This window comes from Globicephala melas, chromosome 13 (assembly GCF_963455315.2).
Source record: "Globicephala melas chromosome 13, mGloMel1.2, whole genome shotgun sequence".
Classification (NCBI taxonomy): Eukaryota; Metazoa; Chordata; class Mammalia; order Artiodactyla; family Delphinidae; genus Globicephala; species Globicephala melas.
The window spans coordinates 63,443,161-63,467,818 of NC_083326.1; the positions used below are offsets into that span (position 1 = coordinate 63,443,161).

Sequence of the window (24,658 nt, forward strand, 5' to 3'; positions counted from 1 at the left end):
CGGCCGAGACGCAGCCGACGGCTTCCGGGTTTGGGCCTGGCGCTGCGGTTGAGGCGGCGGCTGCCGAGCGGGGCGCAGGCGGTGGGAGCGGGGCACCGGCATGGACGTTTCGGGGCAGGAGACCGACTGGCGGAGCGCCGCCTTCCGGCAGAAGCTGGTCAGCCAAATGTGAGTAGGGGCCGAGGCGGCGGCGGCGCGACCCCCGGCCTTCCCCTCCTCATCCTTCCTCTCAGCCCTCTTCGCGGAGGGGGAGGCGCGGCCGGACCGGGGGATTCCGGGCGCCGGATCGCGGGGTACCGGGGCGTGGCCCTCCCCTCTGTCCCCTCCGCTCTCGGCCGCCGCGGTCGCGGGTTAGCGTTCCTGGGCCGAACTCTGCCAGCCGGCGAGCCCCGGCTTCTGAGTCATCGTCCTGAGCTTTCTCATTCGTCATTTGTGTGCTTGGGAGGCAACCTTTCCCCAGCTCTGCGTCCCACTGCGGACGGAGGAGGCCGGGGCCGCCAGTGGCGGCTTCTGCAGGTCTGGGCGCTTTGCGATTCCTCCTCGGAGAAAGCGCCTCGGGGCGAGGGCGGAGGGGGTGGGCAGAAGGGGCGGTGGGGGCGAGAATCTACGGGTGACCCCCCTCCCCCCCGTGGACTTCGCCGGAGGGTGGCAGGAAGAGGCTGTCAGGAAGCGACCTTCGGTCGGGAGTGGGAGTGAAGAGCTGGGGTTGGTGCCTCCTCTTCAGTCTCAGCTGCTGAGACCATCGATGCAGGGGCTGCCGGGTGCCCTGGGCTTCGCGCGCGGAGCTTCCGCTCCTCCGCACCGGCTGCTTGTTGGTTTACTGTCTTCTACCGGGCTTGCCGGACCGGCGGGCTGTGCTGGCGGGGATCAGCCCCTGACCTTGGGGGAGGCGCCGCCGCCGCCAAGGCGCAGTTACAGGGCAGGCTTTCTCCTACTGGAATTGACGGTTTGCTTGAGCAGTTGGGGAGTAGGCGGCGAATAAACTGAGTCCCAGAATGATAAGTAGGAGTGTGAAGGGCCATCACTGCAAGCTGAGGAGTGGGGAGCGTGAGTGCCCACCGCGTGGAGGACCTCGTGCTAGGCTGAGTTCTGGGGTTTGAGGAGATGATCGTGCAAGGAGGGCCAGCGGGGGCTGACCCGTTAGCTGTGGGAGTGCTGTGCTGGGGAGATGAGCCTCTATTTGTCATGGGGCCTGCTTTGAGGTGGTGAGATGCCAGAGTTGGGAAGATCCCCTGAGTCCCCGAAGATGGATCAAGAACAGAGGAGAGAGACCAGTGAGGCCCATTATGAGAGTTTTGAGCTGTTGGGGTCTGGGGACCTGTCGTTTTTCATGCCTGTATTCCCCCTGCTAGAGCACTGTGTGTCACATCGCTCCGTAAAATGGTTGTGGAATGACCTAGTCAGGCAAGAGATTCTAAAGGCCTGCATTAGGCAGTGGTAGAAACTGAAAGAAGATGATTCCAGAGAAAGCAGAGAGCGAGCGCAGATGGTCCTTGATGACTAACTGGATGGAGGGGGTGGGGTGCAGCAGTGTGCAAGGAAGGAAGTGGGGCGGAAGGCAGGGAAGCTCTCAGTCCAGGGCAGGCAGTGGGGACTGGAGAGCTAGGCTCCGGGCCCTGCGGTGGAATTGTCTGGGGACAGATGTGCCGATATTGCAGAATCAGTGAATGTTGGAGTTACCAATCGATGAAATCTTGAGGATTGACCTACTTAAGGGCTCTTGTAAGAAAGGCCCCCAGGGCAGAGAGTCCTCTTTGAGGGAGCCCGGAATTTAAGGACGGGAAGAATGAGTTGCCGCCAAAGGAAATGGGGCAGGTGGGGGAGTGTCAGAGGGCTGCGGGGGCCATTGAAGAGGACCAACTGAGTACTTCTTGATTCAGCCTCCTTCTGCTTCTAGAGAAACTGGGTTCTTTTTTTTTTTTTTTTGCCAGATTGCTGCTATTACTCTTCTGTTGCTGCCAACAAACTGTGTTGCTTAAAAACAACACAGGTGTATTATCTGACAGGTTCTGTAGATCAGAGGTCTAAGTGGGCTCAGCTGAATCTTCTCCTCGGGCTCTTACAGGGCCGAAATCAAGATATTGGCAGGTGCATTTCTTCCTGGAGGCTCTGGGGTAGAATTTGCTTTCAAGCTAATTCAGGTTGTTGGCTAAGTTCAGTTCCATGGCGTTGGAAGACTGAGGCGAAATCGTTCCTAACTGGCTGTTAACCTTTCCAAGGTCAGTCTTTGTTCCCAGAGGCTGCCTCCATTCTCTGTCACACTTCCTATGTGGCCCCCTCCAGCAAGGGTGGGCTCTTCTGCCCCATTTCTCTGCCTTCAACCAGAGAAAATAATTCTCTACTAAAGGCTCAGATTAGATTGAGCCCACCTGGATAATCCAGGATGATGTCCCTACTTTCAAGTCTATAACCTTAATTACATCTGGAAAGGCCCTTCTGCATCTACTGTTGGCGTGTTCCCGGGGTTAAGGCCTGGGCACTTTAGGGAGCCCTTCCGCCTGCCACCACTGGGATGAGGAGTTTCAGAGGCTTTCTGCCTGACATCATGTGGGTGTTCTCAGTTCTCAGATTTGTCTCTTTTCTCTCCAGGTTTCACTTTGAAAGCCGTGATTCTTGGTGCCTTGATTTATTGTGTTCACAGCATTAAAAAAGAAGGTCAGGATACCTGACACGTTAATTCTGACTTTCTCCAGTGTTTATGCTGTTGTTTAAAGTTGGCCGACTTGGGAAATTTTTTTTTTTTTGGCCGCACCACACGGCATGTGGGGGATCTTAGTTCCCAGACCAGGGATCAAACCCGTGCCCCCCTGCATTGGAAGCACGGAGTCTTAACCACTGGACTTCCAGGGACATCCCTTGGGAAATGTTTTGAACCGAGGTAATTTACAGTTGAATGAGGGAAGCCAAGCGAAGACCTGGGAAGTTTCAGTGGGAGGGGGCTCCCTGTCCTCACCTCACTCTTGAGTAGCTCCTGAGAGAATAGGCTGAATAAACGGCTCCTGGCTTCCACTGAGGAAAAGCAGTTTGGAGTTGGGGCTGGTTAGGAGGGCCCTTGAAGGGACTCTAGTGCAGCCTCTTCTTAGCCCTGCACTGCCTCTGCCTCCTCCGGGCCTCCCCGGACTTCTGCCTCCACTCACTCATCACTGCCCTGCTGACAACCCATCAGTGACTGTCCTCAGAGTCCGAACAGAGCTCCAGATGTCCCCCCCACCCCCACCCCAGCCTGGCCTAGCCACCTGCTCTCATACCCCACCCCGTTCCACCCTCTCTGGTCTTTCAGCTTCTTGAGCATTCCAAATTCTTTCTTTGTTCTCTCCCTTTAAACAATTTGTTATCGAGTATTTAAGATATTCCACAATGGGTAGACTGCCCCTCACTGTATTCATGACTAGTTCCTTTTCCTCATTGACATGTCTGCTTAAATATTAAATACTCAAGGTCTTTTTCTGCCCACCCTGCCTAAAGTGGGTCACCCCCTGATATCTTGTATCTCAGCCCCTTTGAGTTTCCTGTAAGACTCCAATCCTATGAAGCATGGCACCTGGCGTATAAACCACTTGCTGAAGAGTGCAAGAGTAGATATTTTCCTGGGTGTTGTGTGTGCCACCTTCTCAATGACAGTGGCCTTCATTACCTGCGCCAGCAGCCATTGTGAAGCTTGGGAACACCCACTTTCTCCACGTGTGAGCTGAGTGACCTTGCATACGTCACCTTTCTGGGTCATCTCCCTCATCCATGCAAAGGCAGGAGTCCAGTCTGTCTCACAGGGGTGGTGGGAGGGAAAAGGAAGAGACCTCCACTCGCGCTCTAGCAGAGGGCTCGGGACTCAGTGATGCGTCCCCTGATGCCCCCTCCCCAGGCCCTGGCAGGAGAAGGAGCCTTGGGGAGTGAAGGTGGAACCTTTGAGTCTGGTTAGGGGATTGATGACACGGGAGCCTCTGGGGAGGGTGGTTGTGAAACTCTTGGTGGGTTCAGATGGGCTTTTTGTGGAACAGCCACTTTCCCTGCAGGACCACAGGAGCAGCCCCCCTTAGAGCCCCCGAGCTGGTCATTGTGGGCCTTGGGCCTGCCTCCTGGGTTGTTGGGTTAGTGTTGAGCACGCGTGTCTGGTCTGTCAGCTCCTGGAGAACAAGTGTGTGTGAGAAGTGAGCAGCGCCTCGTATGCCATGGGGTTGGTGAACGGTGAATACATAAAAGGACCACCTTGATCATCTCTTCCCATCTTAGTCTTGAGACTTTTGTACCTCCCACCCCTCAGTACAGCAGATTGCATCTTAAGGCGTGGAGTAAATGTCTGCTGGGCTGAACAGATTGCAAGGGGAGGACACAGTTGGGGAGGGCAGCCCTGATCAGGGTTCCAGTCAGGGGCCACGAAGGGCTGAGGGAGTGTGGAGCAGAGTGAGGGCGGACTGGTCAGCTGCCTCTTCTGCCAAGGACCCCTAGGGAGGTGTGAGCTCCAGGTCAGGAACCTAGGAGGTGTGGAAATTTCAGCCTAGACCAGAAGGAGAAAGTCGAGTGCTATTTAGCCAGAAACAAAATAAAACAAAGCAAAAAAGCAGAAGAGAACAGACAACGAAACAGCAACTTCCAAGGGTCTGGAGAGGTCTTCAGAAGGACAGGGAGTGTCCTGAAACTTGCATGTCCGGATCCTGCCTGTGGCTTGTGGTCCCTCCCACGGGCAGAAGCCACTGAGTCTTGGCCGACCCTTTTCTGTGGCTTAGCCCACGCAGGCCTCCGAACAGCCCTGTGCCTCCCTGGTGTGACTCTGGCCCTTGTTCTCCAGCAGGGAAGCTGCTGAGCCCACCGCTTTCTTCATAGCCCAGTTGTCATCCACGTGACTGGACTGATGTCCGTGTACAGCCCAGCTCCAGAATGTCTGTGCCCCGAGGCCAGGGGCCCTGTCTGGTCACCACAAGTCCCAGCGAAGAAACTAGAAAGTGATTGGTGAGACACTGACTTCAGAGTCCTGACCCTTGTCTCTACTGCCCCAGGCCAGGAGTGACAGTGACATGAGGGGATGGGAGCCCTCCGTCATCCAGGGTTTTCTCAACAGCAGCTGAAACGTGGGGGGTGTGCTGTGCATCCTGCTGCAGGAGTTGTTGTGTTGGCTCACCCACCGTCTCTGTGCTGGCCCTGAGAGTGGGCGGGTGCACTTGTTACTCCCGTGTAGGGTGAGGAAACTGAGGCATGGATGCGTGTCACAGAGGAGTGCTTGCTGAACCGTAGCAGGACTGGCGAGGCAAACCACTTTTTCACCTGAAAGAGTGGTCACGCCTCTTTTGGGGAAGCGGGGAGATGGCCCTGGAAGTTAACCCAAGCCATGTGCACTGAGAGAGCCCATTGGAGGAGCTGCTGCCGGTAGGCATCCTGTTGGCAGTTTTAGCAACTCCCCATGGGTCACTGGGCCCCAAAGGGTGGCAGGCCCCTCTGCTGCAGTTGGCACAACACTGCTGGCACAGCACCGCAAGCCCCAGCTGATCTTTGGCCTCTGCACAGGCTGCAGCCAGTCCCCAGCCACACCAGCGTCCTTTCATAGGTGACCCTACCCCCCTACCAGCTGCATCCCTTACGTCCATTCCTGGTCAGAAGTCTTCCAGCTGTTACTGCCATTCCTGACCTGGTGGCTATGGCTGGTCCAGGACCCATGGTGGGCATTCTGGGGTGGGAAGGACCGTGACCACGTGATTATCTTCCTGCCCTGGTCATGAAGGGCAAGGGGTACCTGCCCCTGAAAAGCATTCCTCAGGGCAGTGATATTGGTTATGTACCTAGAGGGTTGATTTCTAAAGGAATTCTGCTGGATTTTAAAAAATTCAATATGGATCATAGGACCGAGTAGTTTAAAGACCCCATGCCTGTGCGTTCACCACTCAGCTTCAAGTTGTCAACTCTTGCTTCATGGACTCCATCCTCTTTCTCCAGTCACTTTGATGCCCAGAATGTGTGCATGGAAGCCTGTGGATTCAGCTCTGAGCCAGGATCCCTCCTCCAGGGTCTGCACCTGCCTGCTGCCCCCACCGTGCCAGGCTGCCCCAGATCCTCACAGGAGCCCCGTTCTTGACCTGGTCGCCCTGCCTCCTGCTTGTTCCCCTGCCTGAGAGACCTGTCCTTCCCGTGGCTGAGCATTTGCAGTCCTATCCCACTCGCCCTCCCAGGACACCCAGCCACCCACCATGCCCCTCTCTTTACCCATGCTCTGTTACCGGTTTCCATCTGAATTGTTTGAATACTTGTTTCCCCCAGTCTGAACCCCTCGTGGCAGGGACACTACAAGAGTTTCTGAATCAGAGTTGATTCCTGCCTCTCCAAGAGTGACGGTGAGCCAACCTGATGGGCCTTCACCTCAGAGTTGGAGAAAGTCATAGCACTGCGCATGCAGGGATGCTGGCAAACTGGCATCCTCAGGAGCCGTGGAACATGGGGTACAGGCTGAGTTCGTTAAATAGACATCTTTGGCTGGTTATCTGAGTGATTTTAATTTTCTTTGTAATTTTTAGTATATATATGTATGTGTGTCGCTTGTTAACAGTAAACGTGTATTTCTTTCATAATCAGAAATCTTTTGAAGGAGAGGTAGACCCTGTCTACAGATGAGGAGGAGGTGAGCCGTGGTCACAGGCAGCTGCCATAAGGTGGGAAGTCGCCATGTGCTTTGTGTCACGGTGGGTGTCCTCCGTCGCCTGGGCCAGGTGCCAGCACAGCCGTTCTTTCCACCCCTGCTAAGAAGCATTCTGCTTTCCATCTGAAATTACCTTTCCAGCTGACCCTCCCTCTGTGCTGGTGGGAGAGCCCCAGCCAGACACTCCTGCTGCACGTCAGGCCCTCTGGCTGCAGACACGGCTGGCTTGCCCTCTGTCGTTCTTTCTCTGCCCTGTCAGAGGTCTGGTCTTGGCCTCATTCCCTCCTCATGACCCTGATGGCTCAGCCCACAGTGGTCCCTAATTCCTCTTGAGTTTGTAGAGCCCTTGTTGGATGCATCCTGGCATGAACTGAACAGATGAACTCTTTTTTGCTCTTTTTACACTCATTATTATTTTTTTGCCTTGCCAACAGTATTATAAATTTGTTGAGTGCAGGACCTGGTCGTACACTTCTGCATCCCAGTGAGCTCCTAGCATGGTGCCTTGTCTTAGGTGAGGGATGCAGGGTAATTGCAGGGAGCGTTGTGGAAAGCAGTGCTGAGCCTTTTTTTTTTTTGATTGAGACATTCATGTAAAGACAGGGGAGTTCAGGGTGTTACTAGATGGTTCTGTTTAACAGATAAGCGAATGAGTACCTGATCCCGGAGACAGAGGAGGATGCGTTAGGAGCCCAGGCATAATTATCTCGAAACCACAACCCCGTGAGGGAGGGATGTTCCCCTCCACTTTAATAAGGTATCTCTTGGGACTTCTCTGGCGGTCCAGTGGTTATGACTCTGAGCTTTCCCTGCTGAGGGCACAGGTTCAATCCCTGGTCTGGGAACTAAGATCCCTCAAGCTGCAGTGGCCAAAAAAAAAATATAAGGAGTCTCTTGCTAACCTAGGCGGGGCCTGTTAGTAACCGTTCCTGATTGAATGAGTTAAGTATCCAAGGAGGAGTAACTTATTTGGGACAGTGAGTCCTTGGAGGAGACATTTGACCTTACTTTGAGCTTTTTTTTCCGAGACCGTTTTTTCAGACATACAGAGTTGCAGGGACAGAGCAGAGCGCTCTGGCGTGCTCTCCCTCCGTTCACCGGTTCTCTCACATGGCTCTGTGCTCAGGCTTGGCGAGTAGCAGCTGGGTGCTGTCTGGCTTCCTCCCCTGGACATGGTTTCCTCCAGCTCTGCCTGGGACTCAGGCGGTAGGGTGGGGGCGGGTAGGGACCAGGGCTGAGGTGTGGCCTGGCTGCAGGTCAGCCTTTGTGCCCAGCCACTTGGCATCCAGTCCGGGAGAGGGGTGGCAAGGCGGGGAGGGGCAGAAGGCCCTGCGTGGGGACTTCTGCTCTCTGAAGCCTGTGCACCCCTTGCTCCTTCCAGTGCAGGCTCCTGGGGGTGTGGGGGCAGTGCTTGTTGCTTCAGAAATGGCTCATTCCCATCCCCGCTGTCTCCTGTTCTCTCCCTCTTTCCAACTTCCTTTCCATCCTCATCAGAGGTGCTGTGTGAGGAAGTGATCTGGCTGCTGGGTGTGGGCTGGAGCCCCTGATATAAAGTGGAGAGAATGCCAGCTTTGCCCTGCGAGGCCCTTTTGGGCCACCGCAGGCCCTTCACACCCATCGGGTTGCCGTGAGTCATGCCAGGGAGGATTCAGGCCTGAGACTGTGCAGCGGAAAATCCCTGCCAGGGGTTCAGGGTTGGAATTCAGACCCCAGACCATTGGAGTCCAAACCTGAGGGTGGGGCTGGTCCTGGGGCCAGGCTCAAGGGCCCTCACCAGGCTCCCATAGTGTTTCTTTGTATTGAAGTAAAGCCCACCTATGCAGTGAGCGGCCCGAGGACACGTGTCACCGTGAAAATGCCCACCAGCTGCCCAGACTACATCCTGAACAGGCCCAGCACCCTGTGCTTCAGCCGGTGCAGCCCCTGCCCCACTCTCCTGAGTTCCGGGCCATGGAGACGTTTGTTCCAGAATTTCCTGTCACTGGAATCCCAAGCTCTGCAACCCTGGGTCTGGACTCTTCCGTTCAGAGTGACGTGTGTGACGTTTGTCCTCGTAGGCAGCAGGTTCTTATTTATGCCAATATTCCACTGCATGACCGCGCCCCCCACCCCCACCCCCGGTACTGTCCTGTTGTGTGTTTGACAGACATTGGGGTTAGTTCCAGTTGTTGGCTGTGTGAACACTGCACCAGGGCCGCTTTGGGTCCTGTCTCCTGTGAGTACAGTACTCGCTCTCTGGGCTCTGACCCCAGGGCTAGGTGCAGGGGTGGCCTTCAGCTTCAGCACCGTCTGGAAAATGATTTTCCCAGGTGATACCAGTTGACATTCCCACCAGCCACGTGGGGAGGTTGCCCTTGTTAGACATCTTTGCCAACACCCAATGTTGTCAAGGAAGCTGCCTTCATAACAATCACTTTGTTAATTGTTAATGCGCACTCAGATTGACCCACCGGGTGCAGAGACAGTAGGAATGGAAGGGATGGCTTAGGAGGGACAGATCTGTCAGGAAGGAAGCTGCAGAATTGGTGACGGTGTGAGGGAGGCGAGCCCTGATCCTGTGCTAATTTCTGAGAGGTGAGTGCAATGTGACGAAGTGCAGGGTGTGTGGAGTGTCAACCCTCTGGAGGAGAGAAGTCCAGCTGCCTGTGGGAGAAGCAGGGAGCAGACCTGGAAGAGCGTCAGCTGCAGGAGTGCCTCGCTGGGGCCCCAAGGGGCATGTGGGTGGAGCGGGGGGAGAGGATGTGGGTGCAGGGAAGCGAGTCCCGGCAGCGCCAGCACGTCTCCACCTCCTGTTTCAGTCAGTGTGTTCAGGGCTGGTGGGTGCGGTACTTCATTCTCTTCAGATAATGTTGCAGATGATTTCAAAACAGGAGGGTATTTTCTGTGATCTCTCTGCTCAGAGATGGCTGTTGCTGACATTTTGATCTCTTTCCTCCAGTCCTGTTTCTTTGGGCATATGACTTGATGTGTATGTATTTTAAATATGCCAACACACACACAGACCCATGTTTCTTAAGTGGAATTAGACTCTGAGTTCAGGTTTGAGTGGTGGCTTTCTCACCGCCAAGGTTCATCCCCTGGGGGGACTCTGGCTGGGACTTGTGTGCCCATGGCCCAGGTTCACATGAGACTGGACACAGCAAGTCTTCTGGCGGATAGGACTCTTCCACATAGTCTGGCTCTGTCTGGGTGGGGAGGGACTGGACCAACCTCTGGTTATGGGAACAGGTTTTGTGAGACTTATCAGTTCCCACTTTCTGAGGCCCAAGCTCTCTAGGCCGAGGGAGACTCGGAGTGCATGGTTGCTCCCCGTGTGATGGCCCAGAGGGCCCCACTGCAGGGCACTCTTGGGAGTGAGCCTCCTTCAGGCATCTCTGCACAGTCATCCTGTGTGCTTGAGATAACTCTTTTATTTCCTATCTTGTTAAAAGTTCTGTTACGGACTTTTCCTTCACAGAAGTAGGGATAATGGAAGTATGGTCTCCTAGCTACTTGGAGAGTTAGCATCATATGGCCAGTGTTTCACCCATCCCTTTCCACCCCGTCCTGCACTGTCTTCAGTCACTTCCCAGATACCGTATGATTTTCACTGCTGGGACTCGAGTGCAGACCTCTGGAAGATAGGGCTTTCCTCCCCCGAAATATTTTACAAAGTCACGTGAGATAAGCATTTTAATAAGCTCTTGGGTTGGTAGAGTCTGTCCTTAACCACGTGGTTGCCCAGTGGTGAGTGGGACACGCTCAGGGCTGGAACCTGGGGCGCCACAGTGGTCCAAGGCCTGGAGCCCAGAGGCCACTGCCTGGATGGATCAAGAGGTCTTTCCAGCATCCTGGTTCTGTTGTGGTCAAACCCGCAGAATGGAGAAAATGATGAAACTTGTGTAGCTTCTGTAGCTCAAATAATGACATATGCTTTAAGAGCAGCGGTAGCATCTTTAGGTGTTGTTCTTTCATTGATCTAATTTGTCGAGGGTTGAGAAATCTTGCAAGCAGAAATTGGAGAGCTTAAACCGATAAGAAAGTGAAGAGAAAGAGAACAGGAAGGGCTCATAGTCTGGGATGTAGTTTGGCAAACAGGCTTCCAGCTGCAGTGAGGTGAAGCAGGCTCCCTGAGTTAAGGACAGGTAGTTTGCTCTGGTTGCAGTTGGTGACTAAACCATCTGTGTCTCATCATTTCCTCACTCCGAGCTGAAGCCACCTGGGTGCTGGGGCAGGCTCGAGAGAAGACCCCCTGTCGGCTGTCTGAGCCCCGGGGAAGCTGCGTGTCCCGTGGGGGGCGGTGTGCGATGACCCCTCTTGGGTCGGTGCCTCTGACCACACTCTGGCCAAGGGGTCCTGGGAGAACTGCAGAATGCTGGGGCAGGTGGGTGGGGGCACTGCTGATGGAGCGGAGCTTCCTGTCTCTGCGTGGACTGAGTTGGGAAGGCATAGAAAGGCGAAGGAGGCCTTTCTTCATAGCTGGCGTTCCTTGAATATTTCTTTATGGCAGAGTCAGTGGCACACTCTTTAGGTGCATTTTGTCATTTGATTTTTTTTTTAATTTATTTATTTTAATTTTATTTTTTTGGCTGTGTTGGGTCTTCATTGCTGTACGCAGGCTTTCTCTAGGGGCTACTTTTCTTTGAGGTGCGTGGGCTTCTCATTGCAGTGGCTTCTCTTGTTGCGGAGCATGGGCTTTAGGTGCGCAGGCTTCAGTAGCTGTGGCTTGCGGGCTTAGTTGCTCCGTGGCATGTGGGATCTTCCCAGACCAGGGCTCGAACCCGTGTCCCCTGCATTGGCAGGCAGATTCTTAACTACTGCGTCACCAGGGAAGTCCCTGTCATTTGATTTTTATCAAACTAATATTTGTGCATAAATTTTAAAAGTCAAGGACTGATAACAACTTACAAGAGACTGCGGTGGTCCCGACTCACTGTGTCCTCCCCTTGACTCGGGGCTTTCTTTTCTGGCCGGGGCTTTCTTTTCTGGCCAGCGTCCGTGGTTCTAAGTCACATGCACGCACGGGTCATCACGGTGATGAGTTTCTGATTATCTGTTGACTTTCTCTGGGAACGCAGCTGTTATCTCTGCCTCTCCCTTGTCCACCAGTGTTTCAGCTTCTGGGTAAATGGGTAATGAGCGCTAGTGTTTAGGGCCACATGGACAGACGTTCACAGCCGAACACAGTGGCAGACTGTGATGGTTTTCACTTCCTGGGAAAAACGTGCCTTCTTAGAAATGTGCCTAGAGTTCTGTGTGCCTGCGGCTGAGTCTTCCTCTGTCTTCAGTCACCTCTCAGTGCAGTTATCACAAGCTTGGTACTGCTGGGCTGTCTGTCCTTCTGCACCTCCCTTCTGGAGGCCTCAAGGGTGAGGCCCTCTCAGGGCTTGTCTCCTGCAGGGCTCCAGTGTTGGGGTTCTTGCTTCCTGTATCCTGGGTTTTCTTCTTTTTGGTTCACTGCCTTGTTCTACCAGCTTCCAGGAAAGGGGCTCCAGGGAGGCCATGTCAGTTTGGATGCATGTGGACTTCTAGGGCGGAGGTGCTTCCTCAAGGATTGAGAAGCCTCTCCTGCTGCTTTCTTGCCTCCAGGGCTGGCCTGTTGCTTCTCCTCTCAGGTGAGCTTTAGGGCGACTTGCCTTACTCCCAAAACTCACGGCGGTGCTTCAGGGGAAGTCCCTTCAGTCATTTCCCAGGGAGTCCCGTTTCCTCCATGCCCTGTATTCACTCTCCCCCCATGTCTTTAAAGCTGGCCCTTTGACCCTCTTTTTTTTTTTTTTGAATTTTATTTAATTTATTTTTTTATACGGCAGGTTCTTATTAGTTATCCATTTTATACGTATTAGCGTATATATGTCAATCCCAATCTCCCAATTCATCACACCACCACCACCACCCCCGCCACTTTCCCCCCTTGGTATCCATACGTTTGTTCTCTACATCTGTGTCTCTATTTCTGCCCTGTAAACCGGTTCATCTGTACCATTTTTCCAGGTTCCACGTATATGCATTAATATACGATATTTGTTTTTCTCTTTCTGACTTACTTCACTCTGTATGACAGTCTCTAGATCCATCCACGTCTCTACAAATGACCCAGTTTCGTTCCTTTTTATGGCTAATATTCCATTGTATATAAGTACCACATCTTTTTTATCCATTCGTCTGTTGATGGGCATTTAGGTTGCTTCCATGACCTGGCTATTGTAAATAGTGCTGCAATGAACATTGGGGTGCATGTGTCTTTTTGAATTATGGTTTTCTCTGGGTATATGCCCAGTAGTGGGATTGCTGGGTCATATGGTAGTTCTATTTTTAGTTTTTTAAGGAACCTCCATACTGTTCTCCATAGTGGCTGTATCAACTTACATTCCCACCAACAGTGCAAGAGGTTTCCCTTTTCTCCACATCCTCTCCAGCATTTGTTGTTTGTAGATATTCTGATGATGCCTATTCTAACTGGTGTGAGGTGATACCTCATTGTAGTTTTGATTTGCATTTCTCTAATAATTAGTGATTTTGAGCAGGTTTTCATGTGCTTCTTGGCCATCTGTATGTCTTTGGAGAAATGTCTGTTTAGGTCTTCTGCCCATTTTTTGATTGGGTTGTTTGTTTTTTTAATATTGAGCTGCATGAGCTGTTTATATATTTTAGAGATTAATCCGTTGTCCGTTGGTTCATTTGCAAATATTTTCTCCCATTCTGAGGGTTGTCTTTTCGTCTTGTTTATGTTTTCCTTTGCTGTGTAAAAGCTTTTAAGTTTCAGCAGGTCCCATTTGTTTATTTTTGTTTTTATTTCCATTACTCTAGGAGGTGGATCAAAAAAGGCCTTGCTGTGATTTATGTCAAAGGGTGTGCTTCCTATGTTTTCCTCTAAGAGTTTTATAGTGTCCGGTCTTACATTTAGGTCTTTAATCCATTTTGAGTTTATTTTTGTGTATGGTGTTAGGGCGTGTTCTAATTTCATTCTTTTACATGTAGCTCTCCAGTTTTCCCAGCACCACTTATTGAAGAGAATGTCTTTTCCCCATTGTATATTCTTGCCTCCTTTGTCATAGATTAGTTGACCATAGGTGCGTGGGTTTATCTCTGGGCTTTCTATCCTGTTCTATTGATCTACATTTCCGTTTTTTGTGCCAGTACCATATTGTCTTGATTACTGTAGCTTTGTAGTATAGTCTGAAGTCAGGGAATCTGATTCCTTCAGCTCCGTTTTTTTTCCCTCAAGACTGCTTTGGATATTCGGGGTCTTTTGTGTCTCCATACAAATTTTAAGATTTTTTGTTTTAGTTCTGTAAAAAAAATGCCATTGGTAATTTGATAGGGATAGGGATTGCATTGAATCTGTAGATTGCTTTGGGTAGTATAGTCAATATTGATTCTTCCAATCCAAGAACATGGTATATCTCTCCATCTGTTTGTATCATCTTTAATTTCATCAGTGTCTTATAGTTTTCTGCATACAGGTCTTTTGTCTCCTTAGGTAGGTTTATTCCTAGGTATTTTATTCTTTTTGTTGCAGTGGTAAATGGGAGTGTTTTCTTAATTTCTCCTTCAGATTTTTCATCGTTAGTGTATAGGAATGCAAGAGATTTCTGTGCATTAATTTTGTATCCTGCAACTTTACCAAATTCATTGATTAGCTCTAGTAGTTTTCTGGTGGCATCTTTAGGATTCTATATAGTATCATGTCATCTGCAAAGAGTGACAGTTTTACTTCTTTTCCAATTTGTATTCCTTTTATTTCTTTTTCTTCTCTGATTGCTGTGGCTAGGACTTCCAAAACTATGTTGAATAATAGTGGTGAGAGTGGATGTCCTTGTCTTATTCCTGATCTTAGAGGAAATGCTTTCAGTTTTTCACCATTGAGAATGACGTTTGCTGCGGGTTTGTCATATATGGCCTTTATTATGTTGAGGTAGGTTCCCTTTATGCCCACTTTCTGGAGAGTTTTTTTTTTTTTTTTTTTTTTTTGCGTTACGTGAGCCTCTCACTGTTGTGGCCTCTCCCGTTGCAGAGCACAGGCTCTGGACATGCAGGCTCAGCAGCCATGGCTCACGGGCCTAGCCGCTCCACAGCATGTGGGATCTTCCCAGACCGGGGCACGAACCCATGTCTGCTGCATCGGCAAGTGGAGTCTCAACCACTGCGCCACCAGGGAAGCCCATTCTGGAGAGTTTTTATCATAAATCGGGGGTTGAATTTTGTCAAGAGCTTCTTCTGCATCTATTGAGATGATCATATGGGTTTTATTCTTCAGTTTGTTAATATGGTGTATCACATTGATTGATTTGCATATATTGAAGAATCCTTGCATCCCTGGGATGAATCCCACTTGATCATGGTGTGTGATCTTTTTAATGTGTTGTTGGACTCTGTTTGCTAGTATTTTGTTGAGGATTTTTGCATTTATAGTCATCAGTGATATTGGTTGGTAATTTTCTTTATTTGTAGGATCTTTATCTGGTTTGGGTATTAAGGTGATGGTGACCTCATAGAATGAGTTTGGGAGTGTTCCTTCCTCTGCAATTTTTTGGAAGAGTTTGAGAAGGATGGGTGTTAGCTCTTCTCTAAATGTTTGATAGAATTCACCTGTGAAGCCATATGGTCCTGGACTTCTGTTTGTTGGAAGTTTTCACAGTTTCAATTTCATTACTTGTGATTGGTCTGCTCATATTTTCTGTTTCTTCCTGGTTCAGTCTTGGAAGGTTATACCTTTCTAAGAATTTGTCCATTTCTTCCAGGTTGCCCATTTTATTGGCATAGAGTTGCTTGTAGTCTCTTAGGATGCTTTGTATTTCTGCAGTGTCTGTTGTAACTCCTCCTTTTTCATTTCTAATTTTATTGATTTGAGTCCTCTCCCTCTTTCTCTTGATGAGTCTAGCTAATGGTTTATCAATTTTGTTTATCTTCTCAAAGAACCAGCTTTTAGTTTTATTGATCTTTGCTATTGTTTTCTTTGTTTCTATTTCATTTATTTCTGCTTTGATCTTTATGATTTCTTTCCTTCTACTAACTTTGGGTTTTGTTTGTTCTTCTTTCTCTAGTTCCTTTAGGTTAAGGTTAGATTGTTTGTTTGAGATTTTTCTTGTTTCTTGAGGTAGGCTTGTATTGCTATAAACTTCCCTTTTAGAACTGCTTTTGCTGCATCCCATAGGTTTCGGATCATTGTGTTTTCATTGTAATTTGTCTCTAGGTATTTATTTATTTCCTCTTTGATTTCTTCAGTGATCTCTTGGTTATTTAGTAACGTATTTTTTAACCTCCATATGTTTGTATTTTTTACATTTTCTTCCCTGTAATTGATTTCTAATCTCATAATGTTGTGGTTGGAAAAGATGCTTGATATTTCAATTTTCTTAAATTTACCGAGGCTTGATTTGTGGCCCAAGATGTGACCTATCCTGGAGAATGTTCCATGTGCACTTGAGAAGAAAGTATAATCTGGGTTTTTGGATGGTATGTCCTATAAATATCAATTAAATCTATCTGGCCTATTGTGTCATTTAAAGCTTGTGTTTCCTTATTAATTTTCTGTATGGATGATCTGTCCATTGGTGTAAGTGAGGTGTTAAGAGGCCCCCACTATTATTGTGTTACTGTCGATTTCCTCTTTTATAGCTGTTAGCAGTTGCCTTATGTATTGAGGTGCTCCTGTGTTGGGTGCATATATATTTATAATTGTTATATCTTCTTCTTGGATTGATCCCTTGATCATTATGTAGTGTCCTTCCTTGTCTCTTATAACATTCTTTATTTTAAAGTCTGTTTTATCTGATATGAGTATTGCTACTCCAGCTTTCTTTTGATTTCCATTTGCATGGAATATCTTTTTCCATCCCCTCACTTTCAGTCTGTATCTGTCCCTAGGTCTGACGTGGTTCTCTTGTAGACAGCATATATATGGGTCTTGTTTTTGTGTCCATTCAGTGAACCTGTATCTTTTGATTGGAGCATTTAATCCATTCACATTTAAAGTAATTATTGATATATGTTCCTATTACCATTTTCTTAATTGTTATGGGTTTGTTTTTGTAGGTCCTTTTCTTCTCTTGTGTTTCCAACTTAGAGAAGTTTCTTTAGCATTTGTTGTAGAGCTGGTTTGGTGGTACTGAATTCTCTTAGCTTTTGCTTGTCTGTAAAGCTTTTGATTTCTCCATCGAATCTGAATGAGATCCTTGCCAGGTAGAGTAATCTTGGTTGTAGTTTCTTCCCTTTCATCACTTTAAATATATCATGCCACTCCCTTCTGGCTTGTAGAGTTTCTGCTGAGAAATTAGCTGTTAACCTTATGGGAGTTCCCTTGTATGTTATTTTTTGTTTTTCCCTTGTTGCTTTCAATAATTTTTCTTTGTCTTTAATTTTTGTCAGTTTGATTACTGTGTTTCTCGGCATGTTTTTCCTTGGATTTATCCTGCCTAGGACTCTGTGTACTTCCTGGACTTGGGTGGCTATTTCCTTTCCCATGTTAGGGAAGCTTTCGACTATAATCTCTTCAAATATTTTCTCGGGTCCTTTCTCTTTCTTTTCTCCTTCTGGGACCCCCTATATTGTGAATGTTGTTGTGTTTAATGTTTTCCCAGAGGTCTCTTAAGCTGTCTTCATTTCTTTTCATTCTTTTTTCTTTATTCTGTTCTGTGGCAGTGAATTCCACCATTCTGTCTTCCAGGTCACTTGTCTGTTCTTCTGCATCAGTTATTCTGCTATTGATTCCTTCTAGTGTATTTTTCATTTCAGTTATTGTATTGTTCATCTCTGTTTGTTTGTTCTTTAATTCTTCTAGGTGTTCTTTAATTCTTCTAGGTCTCTGTTAAACATTTCTTGTATCTTCTTGATCTTTGCCTCCATTCTTTTTCTGAGGTCCTGGATCATCTTCACTATCATTACTCTGAATTCTTTTTCTGGAAGGTTGCCTATCTCCATTTAGTTGTTTTTCTGGGGTTTTATCTTGTTCCTTCATCTGGTACATAGTGCTCTGCCTTTTCATCTTGTCTATCTTTCTGTGAATGTGGTTTTTGTTGCACAGGCTGCAGGATTGTAGTTCTTCTTGCCTCTGCTGTCTGCCTTCTGGTGGATGAGGCTATCTAAGAGGCTTGTGCAAGTTTCTTGATGGGAGGGACTGGTGGTGAGTAGAGTTGGGTGTTGCTCTGGTGGGCAGAGCTCAGTAAAACTTTAATCCGCTTGTCTGCTGATGGGTGGGGCTGGTTTCCCTCCCTGTTGGTTGTTTGGCCTGAGGCGACCCAACACTGGAGCCTACCCAGCTCTCTGGTGGGACCAGTGGTGGGCTCTGGGAGGGCTCACGCCAAGGAGCACTTCCCAGAACTTCTGCTGCCAGTGTCCTTGTCCTCACAGTGAGCCACAGCCATCCCCCGCCTCTGCAGGAGACCCTCCAACACTAGCAGGTAGGTCTGGTTCAGTCTCCTATGGCGTCACTGCTCCTTCCCCTGGGTCCTGATGCGCACACTACTTTGTGTGTGTCCTCCAAGAGTGGAGTCTCTGTTTCCCCCAGTCCTGTTGAAGTCCTGCAATCAAATCCTGCTAGCCTTCAAAGTCTGATTCTCTAGGAATTCCTCCTCCCGTTGCCGGACCCCCAGGTTGGGAAGCCTGATGTGGGGCTCAGAACCTTCACTCCAGTGGGTGGGCTTTTGTGATATAAGTGTTCTCCAGTTTGTGGGTTACCCACCCAACAGTCATGGGATTTGATTTTATTGTGATTGCGCCCCTACTACCATCTCATTGTGGCTTCTCCTTTGTCTTTGGATGTGTGGTATCTTTTTTGGTGAGTTGCAGTGTCTTCCTGTCGATGATCGTTCAGCAGTTAGTTGTGATTCTGGTGCTCTTGCAAGAGGGAGTGAGCGCAAGTCCTTCTACTCCACCATCTTGAACCAATCTCCTACCTTCTTTTTATTTTATCTTTTATCTCCTGTTTTCCATCTCTTTGTCTTCTAGCTCTGCTCTGTGGGAGATTTCTTCAATTTTATCTCTGACCCTTTGCTGCTAACATCTAATAGGTTTTTATTTGTAAGAACTTTTTTGTTGTTGTTGTAATCTGACTTTTCTGGTTTTATAGCATCTTGTTCTTGTTAAATGGATGCTATGTCTTATCTACTTGGATATTGAGATAGTTTCTGTTTTCTTCCTGCTGAGTTTCTTGCAGGGTCTTTATCTGCCATGTTAGGTGTCTGGGAGCCCTTGGTTGGCTGCTCACTCTCATATCGGGGCACTGTGAAGGCAACTGGAAATTAGACACTCAGATTCAGTCCCCCTTTCCAACCTGGAGGTTCATATCTCATTTAATTTTATTTTTAAAATGAAATTATTGCAGGGAGCGTATTTGGATTATGACTTAAGCTAGCACCTCACCCATCATGTGTCTTCTGCAGATGGGTTTCCTCTTTTTGGAGAGCCAGACCTTACATTGGAACCTGTACTTTTTTTTTTATTAATTAATTTATTTTTGGCTGTGTTAAGTCTTCGTTGCTACATGCGGGCTTTCTCTAGTTGTGGCGAGTGGGGACTACTCTTCGTTGTAGTGCGTGGGCTTCTCATTGCGGTGGCTTCTCTTGTTGCGGAGTACGGGCTCTAGGCACGTGGGCTTCAGTAGTTGTGGCACGCGGGCTTAGTAGTTGTGGCTCGCGGGCTCTAGAGCACATCCTCAGTAGTTATGGCACATGGGCTTCATTGCTCTGCGGCATGTGGGATCTTCCTGGATCTTCCTGGCGGATTCTTAACCACTGCGCCACCAGGGAAGTCCTGGAACCTGTATTCTTTTATTCTGACTGATCCTTTATCATCCTCCTCTCCAAATAAATTCCTGATTTTTAAAAAATTTGGTGCCTCAGAGAGTATAATATTTTGGGGGACCAACCAAAGGAAATATAGGTCCTTTCTCACTTGAAAATATGAAACCCATAGATGTAGTGAGAATTTGTCAGAGTTGTGTTTCCCTCTCAGGGCCATTGTGGTGATTTGTTTTCCTCTGGTCTGTCTTCCCCTCCTATCTCGTCTGGAGGCAGGCTCCCAGGATTCCTTGGTGCTGGGCAGGTACAGAAGCTTTGGGCTGGCCACATCTGTGGAATGCATGGGCCCAACTGGCATTTAGGGAGGGTGGGACAGTTTTCTCTCTTGTGCTGACCTGAGCTGTGCTTTACCAAACAAACATCACCTAGGGCTGTGCCACAAGTGTGGGGAGCTCAGACACACAGGCCCTGGCTGAGAGTGGGGTGGGGGCTGCCCTCAGCACCCCTCCTCAGATGTCAGGGCAGGGCTTGAGGTGCTGAGGTTCAGATACCTTTTTCTTATCTCTCTGGTTGGTGGCTGATAAAAATGTGTGAGGAATCTGTTTTCCATCTGGTAAAATCTTTTCCCCTTTTTGGCGTTTACTTTGGGCGATGTGCTTAGGAAAGCCTTCCTCCTCCTGATGCTGGGTATGTAACTGTCCTCCTGTTGTCTTCCAGTACTTTTGTGGTTTGGGATCTTACACTGGTTGAAGGGTTGCACACACCAGCTGCAGGCTCCTGTCCCAGTTTGGTGAACAGACTGCACACACAGGCGGTACTTCACCAGGAAGCTTCTCCTCGAGGGTGGGGCAGGGCTGGCAAAAACTTACATCCATGAGAGGTCAGTTGGTTGACGGGTGTCATGGTTTTCAAATCAGGGGAAGATGCCTCTGGGCAGAATGAAAGTCTTTGGGTGGGTGGAGGGCATCCCGTCTGCCTGAGGCCAGGAGTTTAGACACTGGCACAGAGCTAAGGAACTTGGGCTCCCAGGAACTCAGCTTCTGTTGGACCGGGGAGGCAGCATTGAGGAGGGTGGGGTAAGGAGAGAAGGGAACATAGGTGGGAGAGTCAGGCGAGACTGTTCTCTGACTGATTTCCTTAACACCCTGGTGCTTCCCGTGCCAGTGTGCCTGATGATGTTACTGCTGTAATCCTCAGGACAACCCCGTGAGGTGGCATTGTCACTGTCCTCCCTCTGTAGGAGAGGACACACAGGCACCTCAAGGTGGCGCCTCCCTCGGGGATCACTGGCAGGGGGGGTGTGGTGGGCAGTGAGGGCAGACGGAAGCCTGAGTGCACGTCGAGCTTACGTCCAGGCGCACCTGCCCAGGGACACACAGTGGGCTGGGTGTTTGCCTTTCCTCTGCAGATTCCAGTGTCGGGGATGAGGACTGGACTCCAGTCGACAAATTGAGTTTCCCACTTTGGAGACAGGGCGGAGGTGAGGAGGAGCAGGTGTGCTGAGGCTGGACCTGTCCTAGCGCCCTTCATCCTAGCCTCAGTCCCTTCTGAGCATCCTTTATGGAGAGGATGTGCCTGGGGGTGGAGTGCCTCCAGGACCCAGAGCTGGCCAGTGGTCAGGGTGGAACTTGATCCCCGGTCTGTGTGTTCTGTACAAGTGATCGGAGCCCAGGCCCTCCCTTCTCTGCTTCCTGCCAGGTCCATCTGCCCAGCACAGGCCTTTCCCCAAGCCCCCTGGCCTCTACCACTGGGACGTGCCTGTGCCAGGCTTGGTGTCCCCTGAGCCTGTCACAGCAGTTCTGGGTTCTGCATGTCGTGTCCGTCAAAGTACATGGTGTCGCCATCCCTCATGTTATAAAAAATTGACACAGATGACCGCCTGCAGCACGCAGAGGTGGATGCCATGGTCTGTTCTCCAGGTGTTCGTGGGACAGACAGGAAGCCAGCGATTTCCACAGGAGGTGCCGTGGGTGTGGTCAGAGTGACCACAGGGTTTCCGTGAGGCAGAGAATAGGGGTGCTGCGTAAGTACGAGGTCGGAGGGCCCAGCGGGCAGGGCTAGGGAGAGAGCCGCCCTGGGAGAACGAGCAGAGTGGGTGAGGGAGGGGAGGGGCCTCTTCGCTGGATGGGCTGCCTGCCTTGCTGCTGAGGAGGAAGGCCCTTGAGGCAGGCGGGACATGGACTTGGGCAGAGGCTTGGGGAGCTGACGAGGGGGTGGGGATGGGGTGGGGCCTGGAGACAGAGGCCACCACAGGGATGGCCACGGGTGCAGTGTGACATGCGGTGAGGATTGAACTGCAGGGAATGGCGTTCAGAATCCGGAAGCGAAGAGGAGGCTCCCGGGCATCCCGTCTGAACCATTGTGGGGCACAGAGCTCAGGCTGTTGGATGTTTTCTTTTTCTTTTTTTTTGCGGTATGCGGGCCTCTCACTGCTGTGGTGTCTCCCATTGCGGAGCACAGGCTCCGGACGCGCAGGCTCAGCAGCCATGGCTCATGGGCCCAGCCGCTCTGCGGCATGTGGGATCTTCCCGGACCGGGGCACGAACCCGTGTCCCCTGCATCGGCAGGTGGACTCTCAACCACTGTGCCACCAGGGAAGCCCTGGGTGTTTTCTTGGTGTGTCACCACAGGTGGGGTCTGGGCTCCAGGTGGGGGACTCACGGGGCCCGGGTGGTGGGTCAGGTCTGGACCAGAGACCAGTGGAGCTCTGCCTGGCAGACGGGTGGCTGTGGAGCAGGGGCAGCCCCCCCAACCCTCTCCCACCCCCAGGTGCCTTGTGGAGCCTGGGTCTCAGTGAGGGCTGCGTGCTCTCAGCCCCCAATCATCTTGTCAGGGCTGGTCCGCCCAGGCCGTGGCCTGCAGACAGCCCTTCTGTCTCTCATGGTACTGATGCCTCCCTGACAGCCGCCAAGGTACTGGACCTGTGGCCGGGGTCTCGCCTGTGGGGCAGACCACGTGCTCACGTTCCTCCCTCCAGGCTTCTGAGGCTCTCCCTCTGCCCCAGTTGTGCTAGTTTGACTGTGTTTATTGACAGTCATTTATTGACAGTTGCCAGCAGAAGCCTGTTATCTGGGGGCGGAGGCCCAGGAGCCCATGGGTCCTGAGTGCGAAGGAGGGAGCCGGCACCTGTGCAGGCGCGTGAGATGCAGTACGTCGTGGTCAGAGCCCGGATGGATGGCGCCTCTGACAAAATGCTGAGGTGGCCGAAAATGACAGGACAGGCCCTTTCCTTGGGGGAAAGCGGAGGATTAGAACAGCAGAACTGCCTGCTTCCTTTTTTGTCTCATCTTCTATTGTATGGAGTATGATCTGCCGACTGAAAACAGGAGCAAGAACGTTTTTTGTTTTTTGTTTTTGTTTTGTTTTTAATTTTTGGCTGTGCCGCACGGTATGTGGGATCTTAGTTCCCTGACGGGGGATCAAACCCGTGCCCCCTGCAGTGGAAGTACAGAGTCTTAACCACTGGACTGCCAGGGAAGTCCCAAGAGCAAGAACATTTTTAACAGTATGGTTTGCAGAACTGAGAACAGTGTTCAGGGTGCCTGTCAGTTCTCCTGTTCGGGCGGCGCTGCGGGCGCAGTGGGGACGTGGCTGGTGCTCCTGGCAGAGCCTTCCCCCCGCCCCTGCCATGAGACCCCTTCCCTGAGCACAATGAGCACGAGCACGCTGAGACCACCAGGCAGAACTGGGTGGTTACCCAGGCCCCGCTGCCTGCTGCTTGTGTTCCATTCTTGTCCACAGACACCTGTTTCTGGCCTCCTGTGTAGTTGATGCCCTTCAGGCTCTTGAGTCACTAACAGCCGGTGCCCGTGCGTCCCCATCGTCTGTGGCGTTGCCCTGACCACGACAGGCCAGGGCTCCTGCTCCAGGAGATCCGGTGTCTTTGGGCCTGGAAAGGTCCCTCCACCACGAAGCACAGGTCTGTCTTGTCTCTGCGGACGTGCCAGGGTCTCTGCTGCAGGCAAGATGCAGTGTCCGCGGGGGGCCTGCAAGCCTGCCCCCTTCAGAGTTGTTGCCAGCAGCTCGGAGGACCATTTGTCACCAGCCAGGTGCCTGGCCAAGCCCCCAGGTCGTCTGCTCGTGACGCAGGGCTGTCTGCGCCCCTCTTGGCCACTCTGCGCTTCACCTGGCTCCTGGGGCCTCTTCTCAGCCAGCTGCCAGCCGTCACGGCCCCCTCATGTGTCTACCGCTGTCCTTGGGGTTGCCCCAGTGGTCCGTGGCTCTGTGGCCCTCAGCTTCGGGCAAGCCTCTGTGGTAGGGTTAGCCTCATATGGCTGTTGGAGGAGGGATGGGGGTGCTGGGGAGACCCCCCCTTGAAGACAGGTCTGCTCAGTCACTTGTCGGAGCTGCTCGAGGGCTCAGAACCCACGTTCGCACGTGGGATGCCTGCTCCGCTGGCCTCAGCCCCTGAGCGCCAGGTCCCCCTGGCCTGTCAGGGTCTCGCCTTGTCCTCCTGCATCCTTCCTTTTGCCTCTCTTTGATCCTGGTCACACATCCCCTCGTGCGAGCATCTGCTCTACTCTGGATGCTTCTCCAGCGGGAACCCGTTGCTGCCTCCTGGCCCTGGTGCAGGCTCAGGGAAGCAGGCGGGAGGTGGGGACTCTGGCCTCACGTGTGGAATCTGGCAGTGTGGTAGTCAGCAGCATTTTATCTTTCTTTATACGTTAGTACAGATTTATCCATCTCAGCATTTAGCCTCTTGTCTGGGGTTTCTCTCGGGATCACGAATGTGATCCTGCAGCCCATGTGCACGCTCTTTCAGTACCCAGGGTGTGTGTGTGTGTTTGGAGCCATCAGAAAGCCTTCCAGCACCGGCTGGACTAGGCTTGTTGGATTCCCTTGGGAGAGGGGGGTCTTTATCAGTGAGCCCAGCGCTGGGAAGACAGGTCGGGAGACCCATCCTGTGGAGAAGAAGGCGGGCTGTGAGCAGAGGGGCCAGGCTTGTGGACCTGAGCCTGATGTGCTCCTTCCTTTCTAACAAATGCGCACCTATCCTTACCTTCGTCTGGGGGCGGGGTGGGGGTGGGGGAATGTGTGCTACCATCCAGAGGAGCTCGGGCTTAGCCATGTGCAGCAGAGCATCATGTGATGAAAACCTGGGGTCACATTCCGTCTCTTGCCATGCATGTGTTGGCATTTGTGTGGTCTCCTGCCCCCAGCTGGAAGTTGTTGAGGTCGGGCTCATCTCCTTGGTCCCACTGGGAGGAGCTGCATGTCCGACACAGGGACCTTTGCCTTGGGAGGAACTGAGAGGTGACTGGCATGGCCCCCTTTTTCCAGCAGAGGAGGCTTCCAGAGCAAGGGTCCCACTGCTCTTGACGCC

At 51.0% G+C, this 24,658-nt stretch overlaps 1 protein-coding gene across 5 annotated transcripts in view; it reads left to right on the plus strand.

Annotated features, from left to right (window-relative positions):
• MED15 (mediator complex subunit 15) overlaps nucleotides 1–24,658 on the plus strand; it is a 61,403-nt gene continuing 36,745 nt past the window's right edge. For 4 of the 5 annotated variants that reach the window (XM_030836348.2, XM_060283162.1, XM_060283163.1 and 1 more), the window contains exon 1: nucleotides 1–168. In XM_030836348.2, coding sequence (XP_030692208.1) covers nucleotides 101–168 — 68 coding nt within the window. In that variant the 5' untranslated portion in view covers nucleotides 1–100. Of the gene's footprint in view, nucleotides 169–413; nucleotides 517–24,658 lie in introns of those variants that run through there. The other variant, XM_060283161.2, reaches the window with a different exon arrangement.